The 15,651-nt window shown below is 42.9% G+C and overlaps 2 protein-coding genes across 2 annotated transcripts in view; both read right to left on the bottom strand.

Moving 5' to 3' along the window:
- Positions 1-15,651, bottom strand: part of LOC146206553 (uncharacterized) — an 80,356-nt gene that overhangs the window by 42,817 nt on the left and 21,888 nt on the right. The window lies entirely within an intron of this gene.
- On the bottom strand, positions 1,776-8,753 carry LOC146206555 (uncharacterized). Its single transcript, XM_084591276.1, has 5 exons — positions 8,351-8,753; positions 6,574-6,713; positions 4,902-4,990; positions 2,207-2,431; positions 1,776-1,958 (listed from the first exon to the last, which is right to left on the bottom strand). The coding sequence occupies exons 2-5, from the start codon at positions 6,674-6,676 to the stop codon at positions 1,941-1,943; spliced, it is 435 nt and encodes a 144-aa protein (XP_084447402.1). The 5' UTR covers positions 6,677-6,713; positions 8,351-8,753; the 3' UTR covers positions 1,776-1,940.

Below are 15,651 nucleotides of genomic sequence, written 5' to 3' on the forward strand. Positions count from 1 at the left end.
TGCAGCAGCTGTACTGATTGTAGAAGAAAAGCAGACGGTGAAAAATCCATGTCGAATCTCTTGCAAACAAAACGCACAGCTTTCTTGTGTGCAGATTCTACTTTGTTGATGTCACATTGTTTATAAGGATTCCAAAAACAGAAGCGAATTCGAGAATGGGGCGAATTAGTGTTTTATATGTCAGGAGCTCAGTTTCTTGAGCAGCAGCGCGCAAGATGCGATATCCTAGTCTTTTAGTGGTCTTATTTCAGATGACATCAATGCGTTTTGACGAAGACATCACGTGTGTTAGAAGAGGACCGAAATACCTGTATTCGTATACAATCGACGTAAGTCAAAGTCAAAGTTTATTTCCCATCTAACACTACAAATGGATAAATCGTAGAAAAAAGTTGCCTTTGGGCAGCTTGACGAGTCTACAATCCTAATTATTAGCAGGGAGGCAACACAAGAGTTTATACAATTTTAAAAAGTAGACCGTATAATAGGAATATGTAAAGAGTGAAGGGCACGGACGTCGTGCAAATGACACGCAGAGATTGGATCCATTGCACACTGATGGAAATTGGTGAAGATGACAACATGCAAAAGCACAGCGCGAGAAACTGGCAGTTAAACAAGCTGCAGTGATAGCGTATAGATTTGCTGGCCACTCTGATTACAGTGACCATATCTGATTACAAACAAACTAATAGTCTTCAGCATAATGGGAACTCTCTAAACGCGTCAAGACCTACTTCTGCTTTATTCTAAGCCAGTGGATCTCAGCCATGGATGTGTCGGGGTCCCCTTTTAGAACAGTGGAAGTGGCGGGAGACCCCTTGAAACCAGGATGGGAGTCATGGAATTGGGATAAAGTCAAGGCTAACCTGGCCTCTAAAAAACACGCGCTTGATAAGCCAGCGCGCCACGGCTGCAGAGGGGAAGAGCGAGACACCGGCGGCGGTGTGCATGCCGCTAGGAAGGGTTTGACTATTCCAAACACCGCGCCGCTCGCTCATCGGATACATAAGAGGCATAGCAGCCAGAGCTTGAGTTTTACCGATGCCGGCACCAACGAACGCCGCAGACGCTCTCTCTCTCTCTTTCCCTCTGACTCTCACACGCTCTCCGTTTCCGAACTCCTATCTCGTTTCTATCGCTTTAAGAAACTGAAGTCGGCATTCAACATATGTGCTTAAATTTTAAACCTGAAAAACTGTCCCTAGTCAAACCAGAGCTGTCGCGCTGGCTTTTTCTTTTTTCCTTTTTAGGGAGGGCATGAGGGGGGAGGGAGCGTGGGTTTCGCGGACACAGAAAATCGTTTTTTTTTTGTAGTTCTTGTCGTTATTCCCCTAACAAAAAAAGACGAGAGAATAACATCAGACACATCGCACTTTCGTAGCAGGTGCCAATATGCGTTTTTAGGTTCGTCCCTCGCGCAAGTGAGAAAAATCTTACTCCTGCAAAGAACTAAAGCAAAGCAAAGCTACTGACATCCCTTATAAAAATGGGAACATCCTTTGAGTTCAATGTGAACTCAAAAAAGTCAGAAGGAAGCAACTTCCTCTGAACTGAGAATTGGCTACTGATTTTGAATTCACAGTGAATTAACTTTCTCTGACCATCCTGTGAATTTCCTGTGAATTTCCTTTGAGCTCCCAGGGAACAGACCGTTGTCAGTTTGAGTTGAGTTCACAGGCAGTGGCCAATTATTGGTTCAAAGGAAGTTCGAAGGAATGATGACTATGGGATATTTGGTGGATGTTCGAAGGAAGTAGGTTCAGACTGAAACATTTGTTTGTATGAGCTTATATTTATTTGAATAGATGTACTTCCTCTGTTTAGGCCTTGCAATTAGGCCTGCTTTCGAAGACCCTGCGACAAAAAATTGGATCACTGTCCACAATCCCAGTGCAAACTTGCGCAACTGCCGGTGACCACCTTGGCTAGTACTCCATTCAGCAAGCAGGTGTAGGCTGCAAAAAGAAAAAAAAAAACATTAGAAGCATGACTGCAATGAACAAGCTAGAGTCCATCCAGCCTTCCTTAGCTTTTGTAAATTAAATATACAGAGCACGGACAGTGTGAGCGCCATGCAGGCACCACAGCATTATGCATTAAGGCAAGCATTATGGCCCTGACCATCACTGAAAAGTCAGCTGTTTGGACAATATTTCAGAATGCTCTTGCATCACATGCACAGGCTATGAGCTCGAGGACTTACAGATAACAGCATCCAATTTTGGGCAGCCCAGTGCCTTTTTTGGAGCTTGTTCGTTGCGTTGCGGGCATTGCAGACACGGCCATAGAGTGAGCTTTCTTCCAGTTCTTCGGGTGAGAACACAACCCGCACCAAGTTACACGCAAACTTTGTTGCTTGATTGCCCGCACTGAGTTTCATGCGGTCAATCAACTGCTGATTTACCATAATATTGCTGCCAATGTGCATCTGCAAGAACAAAAAGCAAATATTAGTACTATGACCAGTATTGTAACATACAACAATATTCCTTGATATGCAATAAGAAAATGAAGGGGCTTTACAAACAACAAAAAACTTAGACCAGCTTAAGAACATTCAAAGAAACCCTAAAATGCATAATTAAGGTCATTTCTTTGCAAGTAAAAATACACATTCAAGAAGCCGTACTTTAACATGTACAACAATGAAGGCATACGAAAACTATTGGATGTTTTTGACACCTTCCCGAGCAGTGTTTTGATCTAATTTAGAATCACGCCAAACATCTTTTAACATTTTTATTAGTGTAACCTGACAATTGTGTAATATGTATTTAAAGTAACTAGCCAAAAAGAGGGCACATAATGCCCCGGAAAGGATTGAGCGCTAATAGTGCATTGCTATAGCAGAAGAAAAAACAAGAAATAAGAGATTTTTTAACGACCTAATTTATGCTTGCATTTCAACAATAAAAAAAAAAAAAAAACAGATTTTAAGTCAGAAAATAAAGGGATTTACTCATCATTAACATTGCAAAGGCCATTAAAAGCCAGTTAAGACAGAGCACAGTGCCCACATTGTCACCTCCTGTTTAAAAATACTAACATCCTTTTCGTACATCAGAAGCTCAACCAATTAAAAAAACTGCCAATGAAGGTTTAGCAAAAGCATGCACTCCCTGCTCTGTATGTGCTACTTTGAGGCAACATTTAGTTTCCAGCTTGCACAGGTAGCTTTCATAATTTAATATTGCGAGTTCTGTGTCAGTGGATGAAAATTGACAACATTCCGATGAAACCCCCTGGGCTTCCATTCTTGGTCGTCCCTTGTAAAACATTTCCAGTTACCTCGCTATATGTTACTCGACTAGATTGCTGCTTATTGGGGGGCAGCTGATTTTTCACGTAATGAGTAATAAACTTCACTGCACTCATTTGACTTAGTTTCTGGTTCAAATATTTTTGTCTCGGATACCTCCTTTTTTATTACACTACCAATAGAAACCAGCAGTAAAAATAAAAACCAAAGGGACACTTAAGCTCCGCCTTTAAGGGTATGATGCGACCAGTTTAGGCTACCACCCAACATATAAAGCCCTGCTTTAACCAAGCTGTATCAACATGTCTACGTAGCCTAGGTGTAGCAAGCCTGACTCAGCATTGAAGAGCACTGGAATGTTGATTCGTATTTCACCTTCCCAACTCAAATGAACGACCGGAGTTAGCAGCTCCTCCTAACTTTTGGATATCATGTGGTCTCGTTAAGCCACACAAATCATCGAAGAATGTGTGTTCGGCCATGCCACTTGCCAGCGCCATGCTCTTGATGTTTCACTCACAACACAGACAACAAATTTTCATGTAATGGGGCCTTTAACGATATCGTAATTTTAAGCAATTTTAGCTAGAAATCTCGAAATAATAGTGCTCAAGGGGTTAAAGTGAAATTGAACTATTGTTGGATCAGCTTAAGAAGCCACAACTCCTTCTCAAAGGAGACCCTCCTGGCAATACCATGGTGGTTAATTGCCTCTGACTTGCCAGAGTGACATTGCAGGTGGCTGTCAGGTGCAAGTGGATTATATGCACATTAGCTTGAATACCATGATGACTGGCCCAAGTCGCTAAAATGACCGATTAGAGGAGCACCAGCTGCGTCATTCGAGTTGTAGTGCAAAAAGATGGCCTTCCGAGATCGATAACCTAAGAAATTGCTGAATATTAAACAAGCTAATGGAAATCTCTTTTCTGATGAAAAGGGCTTTGCTATAGCCCAAGCGAAGTATGCTCAACAGGAAGCGTAAACAAAAGTAACCTTGCACTTCCGATCACTACAGCTTTCACAAAAACTCTTCCAAATCAATATACACACGAATGAAGTAACAGTCACTAAAATGAAAGGAAGCAGTTGGGATTTTTTTTCATGGTTGTTTTGACGAATTTAAGAAAATAGTACTGTCTGTCTTTTGTCGTTTCTATCAAATTGACATTCATTTAAAAATATCATTATGCTACTAATTATGCAGTCTGTGAGCCCAGCCTCATAAACAGCATCCCAGCCAGGGCAGCCGCTTTTCAGTGGAGCCGAAACGCAAGGTGCCCGTGTGCTCTGTGTTGTCGGTGCACGTTAAAGCACCCCAGGTGGTCGAAATTTCCAGAGCCTTGCACTACAGTATCTCTCATAGCCTGAGTCGCTTTGGACATTAAACCCTAAGAGCCAACCAATCATAAAGAGCATTGCTTCTTGCCTATCTCTGAATTCAGTGACTGCGACTTCATTCACATGGATAATGAGCTCCTCGTTTCCCTATCCCTGCACACTTCTCAATGGAAGTGAATGACTTGTGGCAGTGCTATCATAAAGCTAGAACCAAGTTCTTGTGTGACCCTTAAAAAAGTTTCATCGAGAAAGGCAGTAATGAGCACAACCATGCAGACACTAGACTAAAGCAACTAACCTGAGCCTCGGTTGGCAGCACAACTGCTTGTGTTGTACACGCAGCATTATTAACGGATTCCGTCAGCTGATTGACCGGCTCAGCAACATCTGAAAAAAAAAAAAAAAAAAGGAAAGCTGGAACAAAACATACTATTTCATCACTAGCAGCAGCAGCCCATGTAACATTCACCACAGGAGAAAAGCCTTTTCTTTGCCCTTGACTGCATGACCAACCCTTTTCTGTCACCAAATGCGCCATTCAAAATTTAGCTGCTAGACACTGGCATCACTCACGCACTCAAGGCACCCTATCAGCGGTACATAATCTAGGGGATGCTGATAGCAATTGATGAAGCCAATGCTGACATCCCACTTCTGATCTCTTTGTTCGCTGTGGAAATGCCTGGATTGAATTAAGTGTGCTGCTATTGCTTAGAATGAATTCATGGGTGCGAATGATGATGCCGAGATAGCTGTGATAGCTTTAACAGAAGTTAGTCAGATCACATCCCTGAAACAGTTTGTCGGTAGCAAGGGCCTTGAAGAGGTCAGCATGCAATATACATGTGTGGCGGCAGCAATACGCCATACATTTGGACAAAGGCTGACACTCGAGTGTGTAGCTGATACTCGATAGCCCATGCTTCACCTATCTCGTGTCTGCCTTTCGTGTCGACATTTGCTAACATGGTGTAATGACCGAGTTAAGTTAGGCAGATTGCTGAGCCAGGTGCCGAGCTTGGACAAGCATAAATTTCCTGTTGTGAAAAAAAAAAAACACCACCTAAGTGACCAAAATGGCACAGGAAAATGAAGCGCATGCCATAAGGATTCCAAGGTCCAAGACAGGACGAGGCCACATATGATAATTTCATACAAATTTAGATTTTTTGCTGTCCCTCCTGCGCTCATTCTAGATGCACCTCATCATTTGCAGGAGACTCTGAGGTTAAAATCTGAGGGAATCAAGAGTTCCATTCAGATACGCCGTCCACAGTAATGCAAGAGCACCACAGACCTGCCGCAGCCATCTGGCTACAACTTATACCCCGTGAATGTGTTTGAACCTAATGCAGCTCTCCGGGTTCACTGGAGCGTTGCTGTCACCGACCACTCCAGAACAGAAAGGAACCCAATCCCGCGCCCGTTTTTCGGCCTCGGCTTGACCAGCACAAATCAGCACAGGTGCTCACCTTGAGTGGCATTTGTTTACCATGCATTTTCATGCAGCTATCACATACGACAACAGGCTCAATCTCAGATGCATGCCGATCCCAAGCAATGACATGTGACACGCAAGTCACTGTAACACAAACAAAGCATGCTTGCAGAGCAGGAGTGGCAGCAGTTCATCTGCTACATGCACTGCAAGAATGGTGGTTGGTGGCGTCATGCAGCAACGCCACGGTGTAGCTGAGCACTACTGTACACCACCTATAATGTGTCGCAAAGACAACTACAGGAGGAACACCAATCCTAATCCTCACTGTAGGGGGAACCTTATTGCAGCAACATAATCTTACTGGTGCTTTTACTAGGACGTGCTACAGACCAAGAGGTCTTATTCATTTAAGAGTTAGCACTTGAATTTGTTATGCTTTACGTAGCATCTGGTGACACAGCAAATAATTTCAGTCTCATGGCAATGGAGATCAGCATTCCAATGGCTTCAGAAAAAAGCGATCACATACCAAGCATCTGACGTGCTTCATCTCTTGCGGCCTTATATTTCTTCATCCTTTTTTTTTGCAGACCCCACTTCATCCTCAAGCTCCAGGACTCTCTTTTTTGCATCTGTTGGCTTAGACATTTTGTCACAGCTGCAGCTTTCCTGCAAAACGACATGTGGCAAGGTCTATTGTATTTGCACTCAAATGCATCATACAAAAATTATTCCGTATAACGCATTGTGCAGATATCTGGTTCCACACATGAGATTAGCAAAATAGTGACCAAATGAAGACCACTGACAAGAGAAACGTAGCATGGACACTGTTTAGGGTTCAAAGCAACACTTCTTAAGGAGGAACATTAGCCCTTGAGCAAACCTTGGCACATAAAAGGACATGGTAATGTTTAACTGCGAGCTGACACCATCCAGCATCACTACTGCTCAAGTGGGCAGAATGCCCACTTGAGCAGTAGTGGACAAAACAAAGGATGCATTTCCAGAAAAACAGTTTGAGCTCCCACGCATACCGTAAAACATAGCCACTCTGCTGTATGGTAGGTTCATGGTGTTTTATGTCCCAAAGCGACTTAAGCTATAGCGATGAGGGATGCCGTAGTGGTGGGCTCACCTGGGGTTTTTTAATGTGCAAATGACATCATACAGTACACAGTCAACTTGCATTTCACCTCCACTGAAATGCGGCCATGAATGCTGGGATTGTACCCATGTACAGTCGTGAGCTTTATGAAAGGGAGCATGCGATCCCGTGGCAGATAGCCTCATCCAGAAGTAGTGGCAAGGTGCAACGGCAGCATTGAAAATGAAGTGGAGAGAGCGGTGCCCTTCTACCTGTTGGCCGTACCCCATGCACTGGGAGCAACTTTTACATCGGCAGCTAAAAATCATTGCAGCATTATGCTGTTGGTAACTGATATCACTGCTTGCTTTGCTATGCTCTGACCTAGCAACCCAGCGTAGGCTGGTAACTCAGGCAAAAGCGGCAGCCCAGGCCACTGGAGTCTTAGAATGGAGACTCCACACACTGCCTCCCCACCACACACACTTTTTTTTTCCCTTTTTTTTAATAAAGTTTTCTCTCTCTGCGCGAAATCTGAGGAATGGCTGGTAGCGAAGAAAGGAAGCATGTTTGACGCTTCAATAAAAAGAAACAAACAAATGAATATGAAAGTAAATGAATGCGACAACACGTTAGGCGCTTTTATGTGCTTAAACTTCAGTCGCCTGCAGCTGTGAAAGCGTCCGTTTCGCTGCTACACTACCAATTGTCTCGGAACGAGCATCCTGGTAATCTTTAAAACTTGTTCTAAATCAGCTTCAATAATCAAGGAGCTGCCATTCTCCATGCCGCACCGTTCCGAGACGACGATGCGGGCAAGGTGTTTGTTTTTTTTTTTTTTTTTTTTTTTTTTTTTAGAGCCCAAATTCGGAAGCCTACTCCTGTTATCACGAAACACCGAGAATTGCCATTTGCTGTGTAAACAGGGAGAATCAGGTCCACGTAACGACAGCAGCCGCGTTTATTCTACTTCTTATTTCCGCAAATTCAGTTCATTATGCATTTTTGTTTTAATTTCACGCAATTCCCGGAATCAACTGTCTACCTCTTTCACCATGTGCACTACTGTCACCTGCCGGTTAACACAATGCGGTCGTAATGCGGGCATGTAAACGACTTCGCGACACGACTCACCGCGAGTAGCAAAGGAAGGTGTTTCACAGGTAAACATTATCAAGACATGAATACGAAAAGAGACAAGAGACGTTTGACTACTTACCCACTCCGAGAATGAACGTAGGAGAGTACGACCCCTCCTTCCACTGGGCATGTAATACTCCTTGGTTTGGAATAATCTTCCAGTATTTTGGATTATCCATCAGTTTCGCCTGCAGTTCTTTTGATTGTAGGTTTCTTACAGGGTAGCGGTCGCCCATTTAACCAAGACATGATCGGCCATTTGCACTACTCACGCTAAGAAAGCACGACGAATACAACGAACGCGAACAATCAACTTCCTACGGTCATGAAACACATAGTGAAGCATGCCGCCGGCTGTTTTCACGAAAACGATAGCGCTAGAGTCTCAAGCGCCATTGCAAACTTTTAAATGCATTTTTGCAAACTTCACAAACTTTCAAAATAAAACTTATAATTTATAAACAACCTTAAACGTTTGTTTTTTTAGTAGTAATATGTGATGCGTAACAAAACACAAAATAATTTAAGCAAATTATTGCCACAAACATTGGCAGCGCCCTTTTTTTTGCTGCGGAATTCTTATGGTGCATGTCAATCTTCATTGGTTTTACTCGCCGTGAGAACGTTGGTTTTACTGGCAGTATTCGTAACCTCGGCTGCGGGGGCTTCTGTGCGTGGTGGTACCGACGTACCGACGTAGCTGACGTATTACTGGTCTTTAAACTGTGATAGGAGGTAAACGAGCTTGACTTTCGTGAACAATGTGACATCCGGTACTAGGCACATCGTGAAGTGCATTTAACTGCAGGCTTTTGAAGCCGTTATCGATGGTGCTGCGGTAACCGCCTACCCGTCGAACGCACTGGAAATGCCACCACGGTAAAAGCGTACTTGCGCGACGTCAACGTCGTGCCGTACCGAAGTGCACTAAATCACGACGGAAGCAGGCCGCGCTTGCTAACAGCGTCGCCCTTGGCGTCGCTGCGAGCCAAGAGTTGCCAGGCTGAAATGCCGACGCAAATACTGACGAACCCTGCCAGCCCTGCGCCGAGCTTTGTTGCGTACCGTGTCAGAGTGCTGAAGCAGCGGTCACGGATGTATGTACATGCCGTCTCGCGCATGCATCGCCATTGAACCAGCGGGCTGCGAAAGCGATGAATTAGAACCACCTGGCATTCTTTAACATGTATGAAAATTCTTGAATGTATTATATTTTATCTTAAAAAATTCAGAGGGGCAGGAAATAGACCAAGTAATGCCACACACACAAAAATAAGCACAAGAAATGAATGAAAAGAAAGTTATCTTTACACTTAAGGACAAAGGAAGGAAGGTGGTGAATATTATTGGTCCTTGTGTGGTGACTAAGAAGAAACTTGCGCTAAAAATAAGATCTAGCGCGTGAAAAAAAAAAAAAGCCTGGATTTAATAAAAAATGAAAAAAAAAATTTAAATGATGTTTACTTGCACAACAAAGAAACGAATGCGATTTTGTATATTTTGATAAATGTATAGTTGGTTTATTCAAAAAAGTTCAGAAGTTAAAAAAGTGCAAGGGATACTAATGAAAGAAAAAAAAAAAGAAGTATAGCTGAAAAGAAAAATGAGCTTCGTATGTTTTCGCTTAAGAACAAAAAAAAGAAGGTATGATGCAGAAAGAGTAAAGAGAACTTACTTTCTCTTTACTTGAGGACAAACAAAGGAAGGTCATTATTGATATTGCCAAAGAGAGCCAGTTTAAAAATGAGCTTCCTTCTGTCAAAAGAAAAGAAAGTCTCAACAAGGTGAGCTCAAAGGAAACTTCCTTTAGTCAAAAGAAAGGAAAAGTCTATAGGAAGGCTGTTCAGGAAGCAAAAAGGAAAAACAAAGGAAGTAAAAAGGAAAATTCGATTTTCATAAGGGATAACACACACACACACACACACACACACACACACACACACACACACACACACACACACACACACACACACACACACACACACACACACACACACACACACACACACACACACACACACACACACACACACACACACACACACACACACACACACACACACACACACACACACGCGCGCTCACAAAATGGTAATGGGACCTAGGGCTGTTGGCCCAGCAAAGGAATCGAAGCAAAGCTGAATAGTCTATTTTTTTTTTGAGAATCCGACATGCTTCAAGAGTTCGAATGCATAGAGCTGGCAGGTTAAGCAAGCGTAATGTAATTTGTCACTAGAACTTAACGCTGATAAAAATTTCAGCGATGTTCAGGTCCCTCCGCAGAACTCAGCGCTGTGCTGGGTAGCGATATAACGAGAGCAAGGAGATTTGCTGCCCACAATATAAGTCCGGACTTAAGCTTTTAATAAGTAAATTTGACTTTCGCTAATTCGGAAACTAGAATTTATTCGGAACTGCTTTTGGGGTCAGTCCAAAACCCGCGTAAGTCACATTCAAGTTGATTCATACACTACTTTCACATCGCCTGATTCGTAGAGGATCCCAAAGAGCGCCAATTGGAGGGATGTCCGGGACAATGTCCAATGGAGGGATGTCCGGCAAGGAGACGAGAACGCTGCTCAAGTCGGCTTTTTTTTTTTGTTTGTTTTGTTTTCATTCCCAAAGTTGTTAACAACCAGTGCAAGAAATTTGAGGTGCTCAACACAAGACGAAAAGCGGAATGGTTTCGGCGTGTCAATCGCAAAGGCTTGGACCGCTTGGAATCCGTAATCGTACTGGTCGATGTCGCCACACAGCCTAACCTCTTCAAGATATCGGCCTTTCTCTTCTCTAAGCAGATCTCGCGCATACCCATCATCATCAGCAACGCCTTATCCCGGTTCGGGGTCGGCGGCCTTGTTCAGCTTTCTCCATCCTTGGCGATTCTGATAATCCAGTGTTGTGGCCGCTAGTCCGATGGCGGCCAGGTCGCTTTTCACAACGTTCAGCCAGCGCATCTTCGGGCGGCCGATTGGGCGTTTGCGGCCTATCTTAAAGTTGAAGGCAGTTGCTGCCTTCGACTTCGCGCATAACCACTGCGTCGCATATTTACGCCAAAGAGCAAAACAGTTGCGTTAGCGCGTGCGCTAGGCGTAAGACCAGTGCTCATTGCCGATGACGTAAAGTGAAATCCCCCTATACACCGAGAAATGACCTGAATGTTATTTTTGTTCCGGAGCTTCTTCGCCATCCAGCCCGCCGAGCCTTGCTGCATAATTATGTTTAGACTGACTTGTCGCTAGCCTTTTTCTTTTTCAGAAATGTCTTTCAATTGACTCGACAGCCAAATCCATTCAGTTCGCTTCCATCCGCACGATTCTTCCTCTGCACCAAAACTTCGCATACTTATCTTCCAGTTTTTATTATTATTATTTTTTTTTTTTTTGCAAGACCTCGTTTGCAAAGCATGCGAAGGGACGATATCGATACTGCATCGCACAATGAAAGAGGCTGAGGAAATCATTACCATATGATGCAGCAGTTAAGTTGTCTGTACTCCTGATAGTATGCACGCATAAACCATTTCTCAGAAGTGCAAAGTCCATAGGTGCTGCGCACTTGTCTAAAACCCAGGTGGGAGATCGGGCTGCAAACAAACAAAACTGTTGCGACTGGACAGATTTCTTGGCTTGTTTTGGGACTTACTCGATGACTCCATTTTTGTGCTGACTTCGCCTATAGGCTTCGTCGTTCATTTCGTACTGGCATGCTCTTTCCGTTACCCTCATGACCGTCTTTCGGCACTCGTGTGCCGAATAAAAGACGCAGAAGATTTAAGTGGAACTGAGTTTAAATTCATAACGTAGCTAAACTACTTAAAATAATGCTATAGATATATGTTCCCCCAGATCAAAGCAGGTAAAAGCTGTCATATTCTTTTTTTTTTTTTTACAACAAAGAATATGCCACGTTTCTTTTTGTCCAGATTACTACCCGCGACGTAGCTTCTCTTCACTGCTGGTTTCGAGATAAGCAACCGGGAGAACTTAGAGCCTCTGAAGCAGCACCGACACGCAGCTATGTTATGAGCAGCAGTCGCGAAGCTGGTAGCTCTGTCCCATGTTGGGGATGAAAGCCCGGTAATCGTGGCGCAATCGTGCACGTTTGCCACATGTGAAACTTATTGAGAAGATGAATAACCTAAGTATGAATTCTCAACTATAATGGGTACAAACTGATTTGTAAAACAGGTGTTAGTTTGTCGAAGTATTTGGTGGCCACAAAGCTGCTTCGCCATGTAGTCTGTAGTTATGCAAGGGTCAGTGTTGGGACCTGTTTCATTTTTATTGTTTGCGTAAAAGGACTCGTTCAACAGGAAACCCGGTATAAACGTTGTCCGCCTTGTTTTTGCGTGGCGGAAATCTGGATTGGTCTTGAGGGTCGACATCACACAGAATTGAAAGTGATTAAACCATGTAATGAATTGTGACTACAAGGTTACAACACGACTCAAACGTCGCTATGGCATGTAAGGATCGATATAGTATAAAGTAAATTAGCAGAGCTAATAAGAAAATTTGCGTCTCAACACTGGCCAGTCCGCCTTCCGACTACGCGGATCGCCCGGCTCCTGCATCGACGCTTCGTTCGCGCCCAGAGGCATCGAGGCGTTGTGCACCATCTCTCCGGGCCTTGGACCACTTCTCTATAACCATAGAGCCCACTGCTTAAAGAGGCGTGACCCAAACGTAGGTGCGTAATCGTAGACTGAGGCCGTTTTCGCTACGAGGTATATGCCGCCGCTACGTCCGGTGCTGATTAATTTACCAGACTCGTCCGGAACGCCCTCGCAGCCACGCGTCGCGCAGAGATGCGGGCAGGTCAGCCAACACCCGACAAGGAGCTGCTCGATCGGCTCGACAAAAGGGACAAGACAGAGTGCAGGGCGTGACGGACGGACAGGAGACTGAACAATCAGCTGGACGAGGTGGTAAAGCTAGAGTGTACTAGAAGCCAACAAGCTCTACCACCGGCAGTGGGCTTCTCCTTGCAGCACAGTGGAGAAGGATCGCAGCTCGCGGCGGATCTTCACCATCGTTCACATCCATCGGAAAAAAAGAAGAAAAAAACATATTTTTCTCGTTTTTTTTTTTTTCTTTCCCAAGGCATGGAAAGTAGGAAGAAAAACCATAAGTATCTTACCCTTATAAAAGCTTGAAAATTTGTACTCATCCTTATAATTGATAGAAGGCTGCCTCTAAACAGGAAGGAACACTATTGTTTAGTTTTTGTTGCACAATTTGGGAATGATTGAGAATCTTTGTCATAAATGTTTAATTGATCTACTGAAACACTTCAGTATGCCTAAATGCTAAATTTTTGTTTTTCTCTCTATACAGTTATTTCCGTGTGACGCGCGAAGTATGAAGAGATCTGGACTAATTTTTTTTCGCTGTTTCGTTTTGCATATGAAAATGTGATCACGTAACAGCATTTTGAGAGCAATCTCCTGTACACCTGATCAGTCTCGTCTAGCACAATACAACTCACACAAGAGAACAAACATTAAATTTTACAGACAAATGACAGCTCATATTCAAGTTTAGCATTTTAACAACCATAAATGTATTGTTCTTGTTTATAGAAAGAATTAAATGTCGGCCGAACACGGCGCTACTACAGGCAAACAAACTGTAGTTGGCAGCACCAATTACAAACGTGCCCATTTCACAGAACACTTATTTCGCTGCTGGACAATAATTACCGTCACATCCTTCCCGGTAGTAAGTTTAAAAAGAAGTATACGTTAGACAAATATTCAAAGCACCTCTTCATATTTAAATCTGTGAATGCCACTAGGTTAAATATGGCTTCACTGATTAAATTTCAGTGCATACAAAATGTACTGGAAGTAAACACGACTGAAACTCATCATGAACAGATTAGAACAATCTATAGGAGAAAGCAAGCACAATAACATCACCTACTCCTTGCCATGTCATTGATTCAATGAAAAATTGCGATTTACTTTAAGCTGTCGAAGAAAATGCACACAAAAGTGAACACAACTGACCTATCACATGTATTGACTAGAAGAAACTGAGAAGAACACAGCAAAAATAACTAGCAAATGTTTTTGTCACATTGTTTATTAGAGAAAAAAGTGATACATTTCAAAATACCATGGTTTCACAAAGGAAAAAAAGGAGCCGTTCACATCGAAGGACTAAAATATAGTTTGAAAATGCAGACATAAGTCCAAAAATTATTTTCGCAAGGTTGATTTGTAGGGCAACTTGGTTAACTTTGAATTGCTCATTAAAATTCATATAAAAAAAAACGCCACAAAGAAGAGTAAGCATAGTTGAATAAACGAAAGGAACATACAGAAATATGGCCTGTACATTTGGTCACATATTTGATGCAAGGAAAAATGCGGTGGAACCTCAAACAGTAAGAGAACTAACTGGAATATGTAAATATAAAACGACTAGAACATTCACCACTTGCTGTGGGACTGCCCAGCACTCAAACCAACACGAATCCGGCACCTGAGGATAGCTGGCCTTTCAGCAACCAATCCTGCCTCATATGTCACTTGGACGCAGGGGCCTCATCATCGCTCACTCCTGGACTTCATGAAATCAGCCAACCTTTTTCCATTCATTTAATCATTTATTCATCCTTCATCTCATATCCTACTGATGCCCTGAGGCAATAAATATCGATTAAAAAAAAAAACGTATACACAGACCTTATTGCCACATTACCGACCACAAAAAATAAATAAAATAAAAAAGAAAGGTATAAAATGAACTCCACAAAACATTCACTAGAAAAAATAACCACAAATAAAAACACATCATGCAAAAAAAAAAAGAACAAGAAAAATAGATACAGAAAAAAGGCCGGAACTTTGTTCGCTTGCACCACTCCGAATTCCCCCTTCTGTCAATTCTTCGCTGCTCATCAAACTAGAGACTTCAAGCTAGTTAGAGCTAATAACGCCAACTTCTTTACTCTATGCCCCTTGACCCTATACCTGCTCTTGGTGTGCGCACAGCCAAAGTTCACGAGTTTCTCTCATATGCGCCAGTAGAGGCCGCCGCACATATGTCGGCAGCATTCTATAACCATGAAAAGTGTCATTCCTGTCTTTTATAATCAAGTAAAAGTGGAGCAACATAAGTACGAGCAGCTAAAAGCAAAAAAAAAAAAATGTTTGCTGCATCAATGTAGTTATAAATCTTGATTAATATGCATATAATTGATATTTTTCAAACTTTTCCAATATTTCCGGGAAAACTTTTTTTTTTCCAGCCTTCAAAATTTAAGAAAATTTTACATCCCTACGCCTCAGGTGAACCCTCAGGTCCTGGTCACTCTCGCCTTCTCGAGCGGCCAAACGAACGAAAAGCTAGCTGAGCGTTTCGCCGACCC

Source organism: Amblyomma maculatum, chromosome 1, assembly GCF_055883805.1.
Source record: "Amblyomma maculatum isolate TAMU_Amacu chromosome 1, ASM5588380v1, whole genome shotgun sequence".
Lineage (NCBI taxonomy): Eukaryota > Metazoa > Arthropoda > Arachnida > Ixodida > Ixodidae > Amblyomma > Amblyomma maculatum.

What these genes read in the sequence shown, in the direction of transcription:
- LOC146206555 (XM_084591276.1), bottom strand. Translation starts at nt 6,676, where the DNA reads ATGCAAAAAAGAGAGTCCTGGAGCTTGAGGATGAAGTGGGGTCTGCAA. An exon ending in TGAAGCACGTCAGATGCTTG is followed by an intron (nt 4,991 to 6,573) that starts GTATGTGATCGC and finishes TTTTTTTTTCAG; the next exon opens with ATGTTGCTGAGCCGGTCAAT. An exon ending in TGCTGCCAACCGAGGCTCAG is followed by an intron (nt 2,432 to 4,901) that starts GTTAGTTGCTTT and finishes TTGTTCTTGCAG; the next exon opens with ATGCACATTGGCAGCAATAT.